Genomic DNA, 17,631 nt, shown 5'->3' with positions numbered 1-17,631 from the left:
TCTAAAGAGTGATTACCGATTTCTTCAGAAGGATTAGACTATAAGATTTTGAAAAAAGCAAATATCTTAATTATGTACATACACTATACTTCTTATGGCAGGAAAGTAAAAACTATAAACAATGTCAACAGCCAAATCATGTGGAAAATAACAGTGAAATGATAGTAGTTATTATTAAGGTGTTCCACAATAGTTAGTGAAATCAAATAACTACCATTGAACATTTCTGTGTCAGATACTTGGCTAATATAATCTCCTTAAACACTAATGATAACTCTTCCAGACAAACATTATCACTCCCATTTAACAGATAAGAAAATTGAGAGTCTAAGGGTTCATTTGCTCAAGGTCACCTAGCTAGTAAATTGCACAAAAAGATTTAAATGCAGGTCTAACCAATTCAAAAGTCATGTTCTTTTGATCTTATGAGTTTCCTCCTTGAATTTGAGATACAACTCTTAGTATTAATGGGGTCTGCTAAAAAAGGTTTCTAGATAACTAAGTTTACCCCCATCTCACATAAGAGTGACTCATAGGGTCTAGTCAATTCTCTACATGCTTATTACAGGCACAAGCCCCCCAACTGTTCTTTTAGGACACAGAAAACAATGTCCTTGGATGTTTGCTAAGCATGATCCTGGGAAGTATGGCAAGTCAAACACTGACAGCCTCAGAAGGACTCAGTCTTGTCAGGAATGGCCCCAAAGCCTCCCACAGGGTGACAGTTAAAGCCTGGGTGTCTTTCAACATCCTCACGTGTCCTATAAGGTGTCGCTGGGTGTTCCTCTGGGTTTGTAAGCTGGAAAGCAAAGCAACAACAGGAGGGGACAGTCCCTCAGAAGCAGAGCAGGTGCAAGCACCCTCTTCCTCCCTGTACTTGTCTTTCCCTGCTTCTTGCTCTTCCCCAACTCTTCTTCTGAGTGCCCCAAAAATGTGTCACCATCCAAGGCCAAGTTTAGCTGCTGCTCCCCAATAGGAAAGGATGACTCTACACTACAGGTCTCTAATAAGAAAGGATGGCTCTACACTCCAGGTCCCCAATGGGAAAGGATGGCTCTACACTCTAGGTCCCCAGTGGGAAAGGAAGCCTCCACACCAGATATGTTATTTGGATACTGAAGCTTCTCTCCGCCTTTAAGTTCTTGGTTGTAAAATGGGTGTGAAGACCTTTACAAGGAGACTCTTCCATGTGCTTCATTTGCGTTGCATTCTACCTTGCGACAATGAGCACTGTCATCCGTAGGCTCCACCATTGACCCCTCACCTGCTTAGAAGGTTCCTGTACCAGACTGTGTGCAAGAGCCCTGGCTGTGCCTGCCTCTCTGTGAGTCCTCTCCGCAGCTGGCTTACCTTCATGTGGGATTTGAGATTGTCCTTGCGAGCACACCGGAATGGACAGAGCGGACACTGATGACTTTTTAAACCTGTGTGAATCACCATGTGCCGCTTCCAGTAACTCTTCCTTTTTATAACCAAACCACATATTGGACACTGGAAAGGCTTTCCGCTTTCCTCTTCTGAGGCTTGGAAGAAGGAGAAAGACAGAGAAAATTAAGGAAAACAAAAAGGTACATTGCATCCAGCACTGTTTCACATGCATTGCTATATAAAAAAACACTAAAAATGAATTGACTTTCTTCCTAGGCAATTCTAAGACTTTATCCATGAGGAAGTTTTTACTACAGGTTTTCTTGAGGTAGAAGTCACGTCCATCTTGTTACTTCCATCTGGGCTCCATTTTTCAAAACCTGATCATCCTGCCTTGTGAAAGTCTTATTTCCAAAGGCCATCCCACACTTCAGAGGGCATCTGCCAAGGGGTTTCATCAGCCTGTCCTAGCTCAGCCCAGGGAAGCCTGACTTCAGGGGATTTGTTTCCTGAAGGAAACTGCCAGATTCGAGTTCCTATCTGAATTCCTGTACTTGGGAGACAGCAAGAAATAAAGACAAGTAAATGAGACAGAGAATAATGCACTGCTCCACACTGAAAACCAAACAGCCATCATAAACCTCACAAACCGTGAGACAAATTTTAGGATCCTCCTGCTGACTTGTTTAGTTATGGCTTGAGCAGATGCTGCTGCCATTTGGCCATTAGGGGGTGTTAGGGCCAGAGTTGTTCTCCCTCTGATTTCTGTCCTGCTGGTTGCCACTAACAAGATGCGCTGCCTTCGTCTGCACCGTGACTGGGCCCCATCACCCGCTTTGAGAAGAGCTACAACCAGGCAGTCACAAATGCTCCAATTTTTCAGGAAAGCAAATAAACCAACTACTTCCTCCAAGGAAAGCTAAGATCACTCTCTCCTCCGCCATTCCCACAGGAAAGGGTCTCTGTTGTGACACTGTGTTGCTACACCTCTGGTCTATCAACTTATATTGCTCAGTGCCACACTAGCTTCTACAACTCGGGGATACAGGAAATCAAAGCAAGTAGAGTTGAGGACTCAGACTTTCCTTTTTTAATGAGGGATCAGAAATATTCCCAAATGGATTAAATAACTTGTAATATACTCATAAAATAAAATATATGAAGCCATTTTTTACCATGAGCTAGATCCATAGATGCTGATACAGAAACATGTCCAAGATATTAGAGTTAGTGGATAAAGCAAGATACGAAACTGTACGTTAGGGTGATTCTATTTTCTAAGAAATGAGAATCAACTGCCGCTAACACCATTAGGTGAAAGGCTAATAGGGAACTTTATAAAAGATGGATCAACACATAAAACCATTGGTCAATCTTGTCACTAAAAATGGGACAGACACTGTGCCTTCTGATAAGCCATCTATGAAATATTCTTATAAAAAAATTTAACCAAGCCTCCATACAGCTAGCAGTTTACTGGAAATACAGATGATTTTAAAAAAACATTAAACACACCAAGAGGGATGGAGTCAGCCAAATTCAGAACGTGGGAAGTTCTACAGGACAAATGACCCAGTTTCTTCAACAAGTAAATGGAATTTTAAAAAGGGAAGGGGTATAGATGAAAAGACGCTTAAAAGAAATGTAAAACAAGTGCAAAGTGTGAGACTTATTTTGCTCCTGATTTGAACAAAGCAACCATAAAAGACACTTTTGAGAAAATTGAGGAAATACTGATTATAACCCGGGCGTTCCATAGTATCATGTAACAATTGTTGCTCCTGTTAGATGTGATAATATTGTGGCTATTTTTTTTTTTAAAGTCCTTATCTGTTGGAAATGTATATATGGAAATATTTACAAGCAAATGAATATGAGGTCTGGGATTTGCTTTTAAACATTTGAAAGAAAAAAAGGAGGAAGCTGGAATAACGGGAAGAATAAATGACAGAAAAAAATTATATCCTTTTATTTGTATGAAAACTGCCTGGAAGTATACCGGAGAAACCATTAAGTGGTTCACTTTAAAGGATTGTGGATTAAAAGGAAGGGGTCAGGAAGGGAAACTTTTGTTTTCATTGTATACTCTTCTGTATTATTTGAATTGTTTAATGCACACGTTACCTATCATTTTAAAAGGAAATATTCCCAAGTGTAAACTTTAAAATAACCTTATTATTTATTCATTGAGTCAATTGAGTCTCCACATGCAATGAACCACTTAGAATGGACAGAACCAGAAGGGTTCCGGAAATGAAGTTAGGGCACTCCAAAAATGCTGCTTTACTAAGACAGGTACAAGCAAGACTGGTTAGCTTAACCAAGCAACTTGAAAAGAATGATCTATCTAAAAATACACCTTTCGAGTCTGGAAATTCTACTTTGGACATGTTCCATCACAAGTATTTCCTTTTCTGCTTGGGGGATGGGGTGGGGAGCGAGGGTTTCTTTTCACTCCAGGAAAAGCACGCTTTGTAGAGGCCTCTAAACAAGCTCTCTTATTACCCCAACAACAGCTTTGCTGCTGCCTGTTTTTGTTGATGGCCTCTGCTGACCTGAAGTCCTATCCCTAATCTGGCCTCTCATTTCCTAACCTTACTGTCATTTCCTCCACTCTGATATCTTGATCACAAAGACTACATGTTGAACAACAGATTTGAGAGAAAGGACTGAATCAGGCCTCTAGGTGAAATTATTGTCATAAGCCAGAGGGGAAAAATGATAATGATGTCTATTTTGGGTTGTAAGAACATCAAAGTAGTAAGAAAGAGATACATAACAGGCTGCCACTAATCCCCATCTTCAGAAAGTATTTCCCAGTATCTGAGCCCTAAACTGCCTAATTTTACAGAATTGTCTGGGCGAGGAGAGAAAAAGTGAGGTGTCCTCCACTGACCTGAGATTTCACGGTACATCACAGGAAGGCAATAAAAAGGCATTAACTGACAAAAGGAACATTGCTGGCTTCCCCCAGACACCTTGCTTTGCAGAATGTGACCAATATGTTTCCTCTTTTTTCTGACACCCTCCCAGCCCCCAACCTAATCACCTATTCTATATTGCAAATGTATTACAGACTACACTACACTAAACTCTGCATATTAGTATTTCTTATTAATCTATTTTATTTTGGAGCTATGCTTCCTTAGTTTTTATTAAATTCAAATACACATGAATCATGTACAAACTAGGGTGTCCTTGGATTGACTGGGGGAAAAAATTAGAATACTCACAATGAAGAGAAACTAAATACAAGGTGTGTGATCAAATAGCTACCCTACTATAGCTATTTGAGATTTTTAACTGATCACGGCAGGAAAGGAAGAAGACAGAAGCCAAATGATAAAAGTAACCAGAATATAATGATCGATTTTCAAAGTTGACCATTAATCTCCCCCGTAACATTTGCATTTTTATTTATTCAAAAATTTTCATATTTTAGTAGGGTGCCCTTCCATGTGTCTATGATACTGTTAGTTACTCTAGAGAAGGGAGGAAGTAAGGATGTATTTCTACTTTGTACGCCAAACTATTTTCAAGGAACTGACAGCCGTAAATTTCACTCAAATTTAGAGCGTAAGGACATATGACCACTTCCTCAGAAAGAACCCCACATTCTAGAGGCAACAGGATTGAAATGTTCATAATTTTACCTAATTTACAACTGTCTGGTAAACAACTTCCACCAAATATATCACTAGCTAGTTACCACCACTGCAAACAAAACTAAATTCTGCCCAATGCTAAGAGATCCAGTGGGATAGATAGCTGCTAATTGGCTCCTTTGGACAAAACATGTTCTCTTATAGGCAATAATATTATTGAAATAAAAGAGATAATAAATGTGTGTAAAACACCTGTCACATAGTAAATGGAAGCTATTGGTAGTAGCTGTTGTAGGAATAGTAGTGACAATAAACTCTAGTCAAAGCCTCCAAAGCAGGAAACTCACCATCAGAGCAGATGTAAATTTAAATAGCTGACATCACATGATAAATTTACAGCTCAGGGCCTGACCCAATGTGGAAGCTTATCACTGGAGCCAAGAGGAAATAAAGCACCAGGAATTCGCTGTGCTGCTCAGGTAGGGTTCAGCTCAGCCTACACAGAACTCTGATGGCCAAATTCAGCTCAGGAGGGAAAAGAGAAAGATGGAAAAGAGAGGAGGGGAGAAGAAGAAGAGGGTGGAGGGAGGAAGTGGCTGGGGCAGGGCTGGAAGTCCTTACCTTTGTGTCTCCAGCACCCAAAACAGTGCCAGGTACAACGAGCAACTCAATAACTGTGTGTTGGACTGTAATGAGATTAAGTGGAAAGGGCTGGATAAAGAGAGTGTCAAAAAATGAAACAAGTCCTGGAAACGGAAGAAAAAGGTAGAGGAAGCCGCCAGGAAGTCCCAGTGGAAGTAGTGTTAAGCCAAGAGTACATGCCTTTCACACAGTACACCAATAAACATCTTGAATGAATGTGTGTGTAAACAGAGAGATGTGCACGTACTTCTGCCTCACCTATTTCCAAAATGAATTTTGGAGTAGCTGATATTAAAAATGCATACAGTGTGATTACATCATTAATAAAGTACAATGATATACGTTAAACTGTTTACAATGGACAACATCTGTCCCAGGCAGAGACAATCTTGTAAGAGATTTGATAATTTTAAGAAGTAACGTATTTAATTCAAAAATAGAAAAAAAAGTTTGAGTCAATACAAAAAGAGAGGCAAAGAAAGAAAAAGCAAGGAATTTTAAAGCAGGGAGGAATCTTGGAGATAATTCCCAACCAGCTCAGTTAACAGTTGAGGAAGCTGAACTGAGGTGTATACTTCAATCCCTCTGCTGGTCAGTGGCAGGGTGGGGATTAGAGCCAATCTCTTCACTTCCGGTTTGGTGCTCGACCCTATTGTCTACACATAAATCCACAAAACAACAAGACCTCACTGGGCTAAAAAAAAAAAAAAAAAAAAAAATCATGGAAGGTTTTATCAACTCAATTGCTTTAACTCGAGGTAGGCATTCTTAAAACAAATTTAATTGTTTTGTAGGCTTTGAAATCAAACTTTGTCTTGTTAGATCCTACGAGGCAATTCGCAGAAAATCACAATAATTCGCAAGTGGGTAGTTTCTCCCTATAGACCTTACCATACTCGTCAAAGGAGTTCAAGATGCCAGGTGACCCCGGGTGTGCATAATCCGGGCACTGTCATCATCTCTAGGCCTACTAACTTACTGGTGCATATCTGCGTAGGAGGACCCATCTTCCTTCCTAACAATGTACATGGATTTAACATCTTTAATGGAATTTCTTGGGCATATCTCTCAAATGCTACTTCAGGGAGACAAAAAGCTATGTTTGCAATGGATATCATTAGGTTTACCTGTTGTTATTGATATGGATACTATCAATGCATATTTAACAACAGGTAAGTAGTCAATATAACTGAGAGACAAGTCTGATATCTATATGAGGTCTAACTTTAAACCACTGGGAAACTATAATTGAGATCCGTGACAGTCCTGAATCTCAATTAAAAAAGTTTATTTTCTAAGCAAGTTCCTGCATGTGATCATTCCCAGATTACGGCAATAATAATCATCGATCTAATGGGAGTATCTGGAGAGGTTCCCTCACTTTCTGGACTTACTATGCTTTTGCCATAATGTTAATAACATCAGATTAAAAAAAAACCAGCAGCCGGAAAACCCTATCTTTTGACCGAGAAAATATCCTTGGCTCTCAGCTGTATGAGACCAGCTTGCTTCTAAGCACATAAATTTTACTCAGGAAAATAAGATGTTTTGGAGACCCTCTCTCTGAAACTCTCCTCGTTATTTCTTTTAACTAGGAGCCTGGCATCCTGGGACTCTTGTTGGCCTTCTACAAGAAACTTTGTCTTTAAAATAAAAACCATTTATTTTATTCTGAGCTGCAACAGAACAGTAGCTTCAAAGAGAATTGAGTCAATGTGTGACATTTATCTTTATAGCAAACAGACATAATCTTCTCTCTATCGTGCCCCTTTCAGAGGAGCCGTGTAGCATGTGCTGGGGCGTGGGGTCACATGAAAGAAACCTCCTCCTCAAGTGTCACCTCTCTCTTGCAGGGGGAAAGGCTCTCCAGCGATGGGCTCTTAGAGGAATTAAATACACCATGACCTGGCGACAACCAAGTCCTGTTCAAAAAAGAGGAGTAAGGTCAGACCTAAAAGACACTTTTTTTTTCATGGTTTGGACTTCCCTTGACCTAAAGAAGGTCAAAGAAATCCTGGTGTCTAAATTACTCAACACAGGATTGGCTTTTCTAGCACATATCTCTTTGTAACTCTAGAATCAACTTTATATGCCCTTTTTGCAACATTTTGAGAAATAGCCTTAAAATGTAAGCCTTGCTTGAAATCAGGATGGTGTGCAGTCTATTTTTGTGGATTTTTTTTTTTTTTGCTTATTATTTGTTTATTTAAGTCATTAGGCAACAGAAACCCTTTTCCTGTTGCAAGAGGTCAGTCCACCTATCTATTTTGAACTAAACTAAGATTTCTTTCTAAGGGAAAGGGAAAAAAATAATGAGAAATGTTTAGAAACGTGGGTGAGGGCTCTCACCACATTCCCATAATGCTTTTTAGGGACAGCCAAATTACATACGAATCCAGCCCCCAGGTTGTCCTACGACAAACAGTAGAGTGTGTAGAAGGGTGAGGGGAGGAGGAAGAAGTCGGGAGGGGAAGATAGGGAAGACCCCCTTCTCTTCCACTGAGACTCAAAACTCAGCGATCCAAGTAACACCAACCAAATCATATAAAGATAAATAACAAAATTAGATATTCTATCAACTTCTTCCTAACCCATAATCTAGTTAGGATGCTGGGAAGCGATGGCATTCGCTTTAAGTGAAAAGCGCACAGAGGCACCCTCTCCCCTCTTTCCAATCCACGCAGTAAGAAACTCGAATTTAGGATGTGTCCACATGGACACACGGAACATTTTTTGAGTGACCATTTCAAGAGCCCTCATGTTTTTCTTTGCAGCGATCTTTCCTCTGGTGTGAGTTTTACAAAAGGAATGATTCTTTAATCCAATTACTCCGTCAATGGAGCTGCTTCACCAAGGCTTGGATTGCGAACAGAGGCGTGTGGGAAACAGGGGGCCCAGGTACCAGTCAATTAGCAAGGCGTTGCAGAGCCCAGATCAGAGAAGTTCCTTTCTCTCCTCTGGCAATATGAACATTTTCATTGATTCAAATAAGAAGTGTTTCAGCAATAGAATAAATTCAGTAAAAAGAAAAGAAAAACAATTCCTTATAGATCTCCATATTAAATTCTGCTGAGAAGTCTGTTGAGATGTTGGCATGGATTAAGGGCATTTAAACCAAAAAGGGAGCATATCTTTTCTCCCATGTGTATATCCTACAACAAAACAGGCGAAAAGTCCACCCCACATTGGAAGTTCATGACCTCTTTCTCAGCTTTACATGCATCCAGTCACTTGAGGGAAAAAATTCTACTTCACAACTAATACTGGTTATGTCTAAGGCACTTAAAAATGACCAAGCTGCTAGAGTTTGTCTTCAGGAGGCACAATTTATCAGTTATTTCTTTCCAAGTCTTCAGTCAACTAAAGTTCATTGTTAATTTTGTATGAACTTTTCCAAGTAACTAATGTCCAGGTGAATTTACAGTGTAAACGCCATTAATACATTTATTCAATATCCAGATACAGAATATTTATAAAATTATGTTTTACATATAGCCATCCACCTCTTTCTGCTGCTACCCCTAAGGGCTATTTCTACAAACCAGGAGTGATTTATTCCATTGCAAAGTTACCCACCTCCCTCTGCTCTCCTCCTTGTTTCCTAATTTTAGTTATTTCTCTCTTTATGTCACCAGATGGCAGGTGAAAAGTGAGGAGAAATGAAACTCAGAATTGATAAACATTTCAGGATTTTACTGACACTTCAGAAACTCTGGAGTGAATGATTTGGATCACTTCAAGTCATAACCGTTCCAGATATCCATTTTCCTAGTTCTATTCTGCTGTTTACACAAGTTTTAAAGTCATTATAATTAGTGCATATAGCTCACTCAGCAATTTAAATGGCAATTTGTCATAAATGCATCAACTTGATGTTAGCTGCGATCCTTCAGTCAATTATTTACCATTCTAAGCACTCTTCATCAACATGGCTGCAAATAATCAAAAGTTGGCTAGATACACACAACAGCACTGTTTATACTGATGAAGACACACACAGACTACTTCCTGTACCAGTCTGGCAGGATATCCTTGAGAGACATCTGAAACTCCATACATCCATGTCCGGGACCATGGATTCATCATGTGCTCAATTTAAAAACAAACCAGTACAAGAAATGATGTTTCCACCGTGAGAACTCAAGTGACTAAATTTCTCCCTCGGATGAATAACTGTGAACGTCAAGGCTCTATAAGACAGCGACTTCTCCTTTGGAAAGACTGTCCCCACAAGAAAAACTTGTGATTCAAATTTTCCACATGCACATTCCTTCAGAATCTGATTGGATTTGAATAAAATAAAGCATTTGCAGGAAACGTTTTGATTATGTTTGAATGACAATATTCTACAACAAGAAATTAGAGAAGAACAGGATAAGTGAAAAAGGCTTAAATTCCACAAAAAAGTAATAAAAATGCTAACATAAAAGTATAGAGTGTGATAAATTAGAGCAGAGTAGTTACTGATTATACAAAAGTCTGTTTGTAATGGGGGCAGCAGGAGGGTGAGCTCTCCCTTGTCCACTGTTTCAAAAGCGCTGGGGTTTTTTCTCCCCTATGTTCAACGATGCCACGTACTCCATGACAAAGATGCTTTGATCTTCCCCCATTAAATAGATCTTGTATGGACCTAGACTGAACTTGGTAAGAAAAAAAAATCATTTATATGAAAGGGAAGAGTATTGTATGTCTCTAAGATTATTCATTACCTTTCAAAAATAAAACTATTTGTGAAGTCTTTGTGTAATACATACATGAAAGACCACTACCCTGCTTACTTAAGGTATTTTGCTGCGTTCCTGCTTTTTCATTCCTGCCTCAGAGCAGATGGGGAACCCAACCGAGTAAGACAATGAGTAAGACATCACAATTTACAGTCAAAAAGACCTGCACGGTGACTGAAATAAAAGATTGCATACCTGAATTTGAGGGTTTAGAAACTCTTCCCTTAGGAACCGGGAGTAACAATAATTCCAAGGATTGTGCCGGTGGTGGCGGAGGTGGTGGCGGTGGTGGTGGAGGTGGTGGGGTTACCTTTTCTTGCTTCTTCTCTGAAGGCGGTGGCGGTAGAGGGTCCTCAGGCACCAGTGATGATTTCTCAGCCAGAAGACTCCCAGCAGCCCTTGCTGCAACCTCTTTCAGAAGGGCCGCTGAGGAGGTCATGGAAGCCAGGGAAAGGAAAGAGCTGGCCGGAGGCGGGTGTTCCTGACCAGGAGTCAAGCTTCTCTCACTGACTTTCTTGGATAAAGCTGCCAAGGTGGAACTGGCAGACTGGGAGCTAAAAGGGGAAGAAAAGGACTCAAATCGCAGGGTCTCCTCAGTCCTGGTGAGAGATTTGTCCTGCAGTACAGCATTGGCTGCAGCTTTCAGTTTTAGGATGGCTGAATCCGGGGACAAGCCACAGGTGGTGGTTGAGTTTGGCAACCACTTACCTTGATTCCATATAAAACGGTTACTTGGAGTGTATTGGTCATTCTGTTCCTGTTTCTCAGCCAACTTCCTGGCAAGAACACTGAGCTGTTGGGCATGGTGGGATGGTGGGGAAAAGGAGAGATTTGAGCCAACGTTTACTGGGGACTCCACTCTGCCATTAGCTGTGGCTGTGGCATCGAGTTTGAGGGACCCGGCCTCCAGCAGCCGCCTCAAGTTGCTGCTCAAGGGCTTATTGGAGCCTGGGGAGTCATCGTCACACAAAGAAGACACGCCAGGGGAGAGGTGATCTTGACACGGCAGTGAGTCTCGCAGGACCTCACCGTCAAGTGCCACCAGCTCCAACGTGTGACTGCTGGGCGTGGCACTTCCCAAGGAGGTGTCCGGGGAAGTGGACTGCTCCTGGATCCGGTCCTCCAGAGACAACTTATAGTTCTCTTGGACTTCTCCATAGGATGCTTCTGATGGAGTCTCTGAAGAGTTTCCATACCAGTGCTCGCCTTCACTGAGTTCTCCCTCCGCCTCTTCCTGCCTACTAACATCTGGGGGAATTAAGAAGATGAGGTTTAATCCCAAAGTGAGCAACAAGAAAGTGTGAAGACATTTGACTGGAGTTGCTGACTTGCTTCTCTTCCCTTCCACCCAAGAACCACATGAAAGACAGGAACGAGCTTACTAGAATGTCAGGTGCTGAGTCAGACAGTCTTGGCATAAGCCTGAAAGAAGGTAAAATGCTAAATACGCAAAAGCAAAACCACACTCACCTATGACATAGATTAATCTTTCTATTAATTATTCCAGATAAGTTGAAATGGAAAAGGAGGAAAGAGAAAAATGGATCTGGTAAAGAAGTAACTGGATGAAGAGACTGCTATTTTCCATGACTGGGGGAAATGGAAAGAAGTTTGAATCCTTGTAAAAAACCAGCATGACATCTTGAGAATCGAGTCAGCATTCGAGCGGCAGTCTGGCAGAGTGGGAAAACATGGCTGTGAGACCCAAGACAGCGGGAAGCTGCTTCCGCACTTTCTAACTCCATGACCTCAGGCAAGTCACTTAGCTGGCTTGATATAAGATGCAATCAATTTTTAAAAAAAGTTTATCAAAAAATGTAAATAATACCTAATATACATTATATTACAAAAACTTTACCCATTTGTTATGAAGCTTAAATTACAATAAGCATGTGACCACGGGTGGAAAACAGTCAAGTACTACATAAAAAGGAAATCTCATTGGCAAACACCATTCACATTACTGACGTCTTAAAGTGAGACTATCTCCCACGTTATGCATGCCACTAATTAGAGAGGCCTCGATTCCAATCACCAACATGCCTGCCACCTTATCACAGGCAGCGATTAGTACTTTGTCCCCTCACTCCACTAAGAGTCCTCTTTAATTACTTGCTGACTGTTAATTTATCCTTCCACCACTACCACTCACTGCCCCTCAGGCCCCAGTCAGTTGGGACTCCTAGCCACTCCAGGAGCACTCATGAGCTCTGTCACTTTCTACCTTTGCTCCAGATAGTCCTTCCATCTGGAGTGTCTTTCCCCAGATAACCTGTCCAATTCTGCTCAGCCGTCAACACTCAGCTCAAAGGTTCCTTCCTCACGATTCTCCTTAGAACTCTCAGTCACAATTAATCTCTCCTCACTCACTCGTTCACTTATTCAACAAAGAATTATCGAGTATCCATCAGATGCCAGGCATTGTTCTAGATTGTTCCAGATTGAACAATGTTGAACAAAACAAAGATCCTGTCTTCTTGGAGCTTACGTTCCAACTGAGGAAGACAGATGTTGAACAAAATCAATAAATTAGTAAATCATACAGTAAGTCAGAGGATGATAAGTGCTATGGAGAAGGATACAGAGCAGGACGAGAAGGAGTGGAAGTAACGGTAGGAGGTGAGCTGCAATTTTAAATGGGGTGGTCAGGGCGAGGCTTCACTGAGGTGGTGACCTCTGAGCAAAGACTTCAAAGTCAAGTGAGGAGCTGTGCATGCAGCTGTCTCTGGGAGAGTGTTCCAGGCAGAGGGAGTCACTGTAAAGGCCCTGAAGTGGAAACACACCTGGTGTGTCCACGGAACAGCAAAGGAAACCAGTGTGAGTAGAGTGCAGTGAGTGAAGGTCAGAGCAGTAGGAGAGGAAGTCAGAGAAATAAGACGTGAGAAATTATGTGTGTTGAAGGAGGAGGCTGTCCCGATCACCAGGACATTGAAACTCCTGAAAGGTCCTTTGCGTCTGGTGAAATTGGGAACCAATGGAGGAGTTTGGATATAATGTGACCTCCATTTTCAAAGGATTGTTCTGGGTGCTTTGTGGAAAAGAGACTACGGGTATGAGAGTGAGGGTAGAGAGACCAGCGACAAGGCTGGAACTGAGGCGAAGGATGATGGTGGCTCAGCTCAAGGTAGTTACAGGTGATGAAAAGCAGCCAGATTCTGTGCATATTTTGAATGGAGAGCCAACCTTCCTATGTTTTGTTTATGTTGATTTTATACCACTCTAAATTACCTGTCTACTATCGGCTTATCTTCTAAAAGGTGTTACTTGCTGTTCCCTGAAGACAGGAATGATGCTTTATTATCTACATATCCCACACCCTAGCACACTACCTGGTCCCTAGCAGAGTTCAATGTTTAGGGATTGAGCCAAAATTCCCCACTGTGCCAAGTTTTGCTGTATAACATGTTGTTTCCTTTCTGAATAGAAACAGCTAGACCAGTAATGCATGAACTACCAGCTAATACATTGATCTTCCTATGCTATTTAGAGAAGAAATGTCACAAATGACAAATTCTCTCTCACTAAGCTAAAGTTCGGCAACTCTCCTTCCTGAGATTCTTTATTAAGTTATAAAGAAAATGTAAAATATCAAATGGAATTTGCTGGAAAAAAAGCAGATAAAATTGAATTTTCTCTGTTAAAAAACAGTCTGGTTCCCTGTGATTTGCCACATTTCCTTCTTCCCACTTGATTTCAACATTTTTCATCTTTCCTGAAATCATCCCCCCAATGGCTTCTCGTAGCGATGCTTTTTACCAAACACCAAGCAGTCAACATCAATTTCAAAAATTGGGCTAATTTTATGTTCCTTTGGCAAACCACCTTTCTTGATTTCAGTTTAAATATCTCATCCTTCAGAAAAATCACATTGGAACTATGCCCTATATAGTAAGAGAAGTAAAAGATTTAAAAATCACTACAGTAAGAACAGTTGAATATCTCCGTGAAGAAGCTCTTCTTTGATCTTTACTGACATTCACTAAATGAACTAACGTAAGAAAATATATGAATCAAAAGTTAAAACTTTTAGATTATATTTTTGTCATACTAGAGTAGCTGTAGATAGTCAAGATTGGTCTAGAACCAATATGATAAGGGTCAACTAACAAGGTACATAAAACCAAGGTTTTGAGAATCACAAAAAATTACAACCACATGTCCAGGCTTGTCATTTTCCTGAGACTATTAAATACTCTGAAGGCTACCTGGTGGATCAAAGACACACAGCAACCTACTGCTAATGCCAGAACCAAGGACTTAAATCTCTCAGCACCTGGCCCAGGGCTGCTCTGCAAAGCCCCACTACACAGTCTGCCAGATGCCTTCTGAATGGCAACTTCTAGCAAGCTCTGAGCAGCTGCCTTCCCACCCCCAGTCATCCATCTTTCCACCCTCTAGAAAGAGATATCAGCAAGAGAATTTTCATAGATAAGGACAGTATTCACTCTCCATCTTAAATCATTAAGAGGTAAGTACTCATTATACTCTGATCTCTCCCTTCTCTCTCTGCCTCTTTTTTGCTGCAGTCAAAAAGTGATTCAAAATGCCTACAGAATTCAGCACGTCTCCTGGCAAAGCCCCAAAGACAAGCTTAACTTCCTCCCCCCTCCACAACCTCAGTGAGCAAAAATATTTCCCCCTCCCAACGTGCTAAAGGAGGTAAGTGTGTCAAAAACTAAAGTTGTCAATTCAGACTCTAATCTTATCAGCAGTGATAAGGAGATCCGAACATTCCTGAATGATACAAATAGCTGATATCTACATTTAAAGTAACTTTCCTAACCTTGCCAAAACAAACAAACAAAGCGTTTTTTAAACAGACCGGCTGATGTCCTCTAAAATATCTGGATATTTCTCAATCATCCATTCCTCCGTTCTTAGCAGACATAGTCACTCAGATACACTTTCTTCTGGACTCCAAGAAAACTCGGATCCATAAAGAATATTTTTTAGGCTGCCCGGTGGCTGAGTGGTTAAGTTTGCGCAGCAGGTTCACGGGTTCCGATCCTGGGCGTGGACCTAAACACTGCTCATCAAGCCATGCTGTGGCGTCCCACATAGAAGAACTAGAAGGACTTACACCTAGGATATACAACTATGCCCTGGGGCTTTGGGGAGAAAAACAAAAGAATATTTTTAAAGTCATAATACTCTATTAATCGGTTTTCCGAAGATGCTGCTACTGAAATTGAGGTTATTCAAGTAATAAACCACCAAATAATTTTAAGGTATGACTTAGAAAGAGCCAGACCCGAAACCTGAGGAGAAATATATCTGAAATTATTCTGGCGTCCCCTGAGATCGAGCAAGAGGTGAGGGAAGAGAAATGAATGAAGAAAAGGTGGGGCCTCCCAAAGGTTAGAGAAAAATCCTAAGAGGCACAAACAAATATGCTTTCAGTTGACAAAACAGCAGCAAGAAGGATTTTTCTCCCACAGATATTTTTGCCCTCCGTCTGCTCGCTCTTTTCACATTCAACATCATACGGGAGGCGTTCTTGAAGGCTGCACGGGTCCAGGTATGGGGAGCTCCCCTGCGGCGGGGTCTGCACCCTCCCAGCACCTTCCGCACGACGGGATGAGAAAAGGCTCTCTCATCCGTAAGCTCAAAACAAACCACTCCTGCAACCTAGGGGATTAATTTATTGGACACCACGAACTTTAGAACAAGCAAGGCTTTGCCTCTGACTCTCTTTCACAATCTGAGACGCCCCCGGGCAGCGAGACAACTCCGTTTTCCTATCTGTCACCAGCACAGAACCATGGCATGTAGTCGCAAAGCCGCGCACATCCCGCGTCCCGCATCCGCTTCCTGTGCACAGGCACCGTGGATTTCACAGCTTTCCTAACTTAAGCCTCGCTCCGGGGGGGAAGCCTCTGAAGGGCCGATGTAAATAACTTCCTTGTAAATACATTATTTTTAACCTCCACAATAGGAAGCTATTTCCATTGCTAATTTACAACCACCTATGTCTCTGACAGCCAGGTTCACACTCATTCCTGTCAATTTTACACAACAGTCTGTTTTTGTGTGTTTTTCACTTTAAATCAGAAACTCAGAGAATTAAGAATAGAAATGGTGCAATTACAGAATGAAAGTATGCTGAATAAATTTTGTTTCCATGTGGCGAATATTTCTCCTTTGGGGAAAACAAAACAAAATTCCACTACCTAACACATTTATTTATAATTCAGTTCTCAAGCAGAAACTCAGTAACTCGATATCCACAACTCTGGCTGCATTTTTTTTTAACTCACTTCCTTTTCGGTTTGACAGTTTTAATCAGACGCATTTAATTGGACCAATATTCAACTCAGAAGATCCTCGTTCAGAAGAGCAGGAGCAGAGACAGAAAAAAATATAAGAAAGAGAGCTATTAATTTTCATGCCTTTTGGCTGAGGTTGAAGCAACTGGAGATAAAAGCTCCATTTCTAAATCTACCCACAAACCATTCCCGCCAGTTGGTCCACATGAATCTAACCAGCAGGTTTTGAAGAGAACAAGGCTCAAATTCCCAGGACTCGCTTGAATGGAGCTGACTCATGGTCAGTTCTAAGGCAAGCCACACTCCCTTCTTGTGACTGCAGGTGTGCTCACCTGGTACCTACCAACTGACCTTCTGGCTCATTTCCATCTAAAAATCTTTCAAGTTTTCTCTTTCCACCGAATACACATTTCTAGCTAAATAACCATGCCTATCTTTTAAGGCCATACATCTCTAACAGTATTATCAGTTACATCTGCAGTACCTACCTCAAATCGTACTACCAGCTTTTCCATGCAATTTTATACAAAAGTGGTTGTAATTGACTTAATTCAATAAACATTTACTGAGCAGTTACTATGTTCAGGGAATTGTTCTCTGAATGATTAATTGTCCAGGAATTAACCATTCTGGAAAGATTTATTCCAATGGTGCAGGTGGCTATGAAAACAGCCCTCGAAGGCTGAAGAAGATTTTAACAGATGATCTTGGAAATTCATTTATAAGCAGGCTTGCTCCTCTGCAAACTATCAAACCAGAAATAGCCCAGTCATGAAGAAAGCTAATATTCAGGTGATGTATCTTCGATAAATCAACCTAATGAAAAATTTTTTATATTCTTAATTCTTCACATTTTAAAAAGATACCATCTATTGATTTGTTAAGGCCAGATTTTATCAATCATCTTACCATACTCAGAAGTTTTGACATCACATCATTAGATTATAAATACCTGAGGCAGGACTATGAGTTAGTCAATTGTGCCTTCTTGCTCAACGCCCTGGCCATAGTAGGGGTATTAGGTAC

General features: G+C 41.0%; 1 protein-coding gene across 14 annotated transcripts in view; it reads right to left on the bottom strand.

Annotated features, from left to right (window-relative positions):
* Positions 1–17,631, bottom strand: part of ZNF827 (zinc finger protein 827) — a 163,840-nt gene that overhangs the window by 119,569 nt on the left and 26,640 nt on the right. For all 14 annotated transcript variants that reach the window (XR_011537111.1, XR_011537110.1, XM_070608882.1 and 11 more), the window contains exons 2-3: positions 10,535–11,587; positions 1,351–1,523 (exon numbers count right to left, since the gene is read on the bottom strand). Coding sequence is in view for 12 of the 14 variants with exons in the window: in XM_070608882.1 (XP_070464983.1) it covers positions 1,351–1,523; positions 10,535–11,587 (1,226 nt within the window). In the remaining 2 variants the exon portion in view is untranslated. The remainder of the gene's footprint in view (positions 1–1,350; positions 1,524–10,534; positions 11,588–17,631) is intronic.

Source organism: Equus przewalskii, chromosome 2 (genome assembly GCF_037783145.1).
Source record: "Equus przewalskii isolate Varuska chromosome 2, EquPr2, whole genome shotgun sequence".
Classification (NCBI taxonomy): Eukaryota; Metazoa; Chordata; class Mammalia; order Perissodactyla; family Equidae; genus Equus; species Equus przewalskii.
The sequence above is the reverse complement of the archived record's forward strand: the minus strand, read 5'-3'. Positions and strand labels throughout refer to the sequence as shown.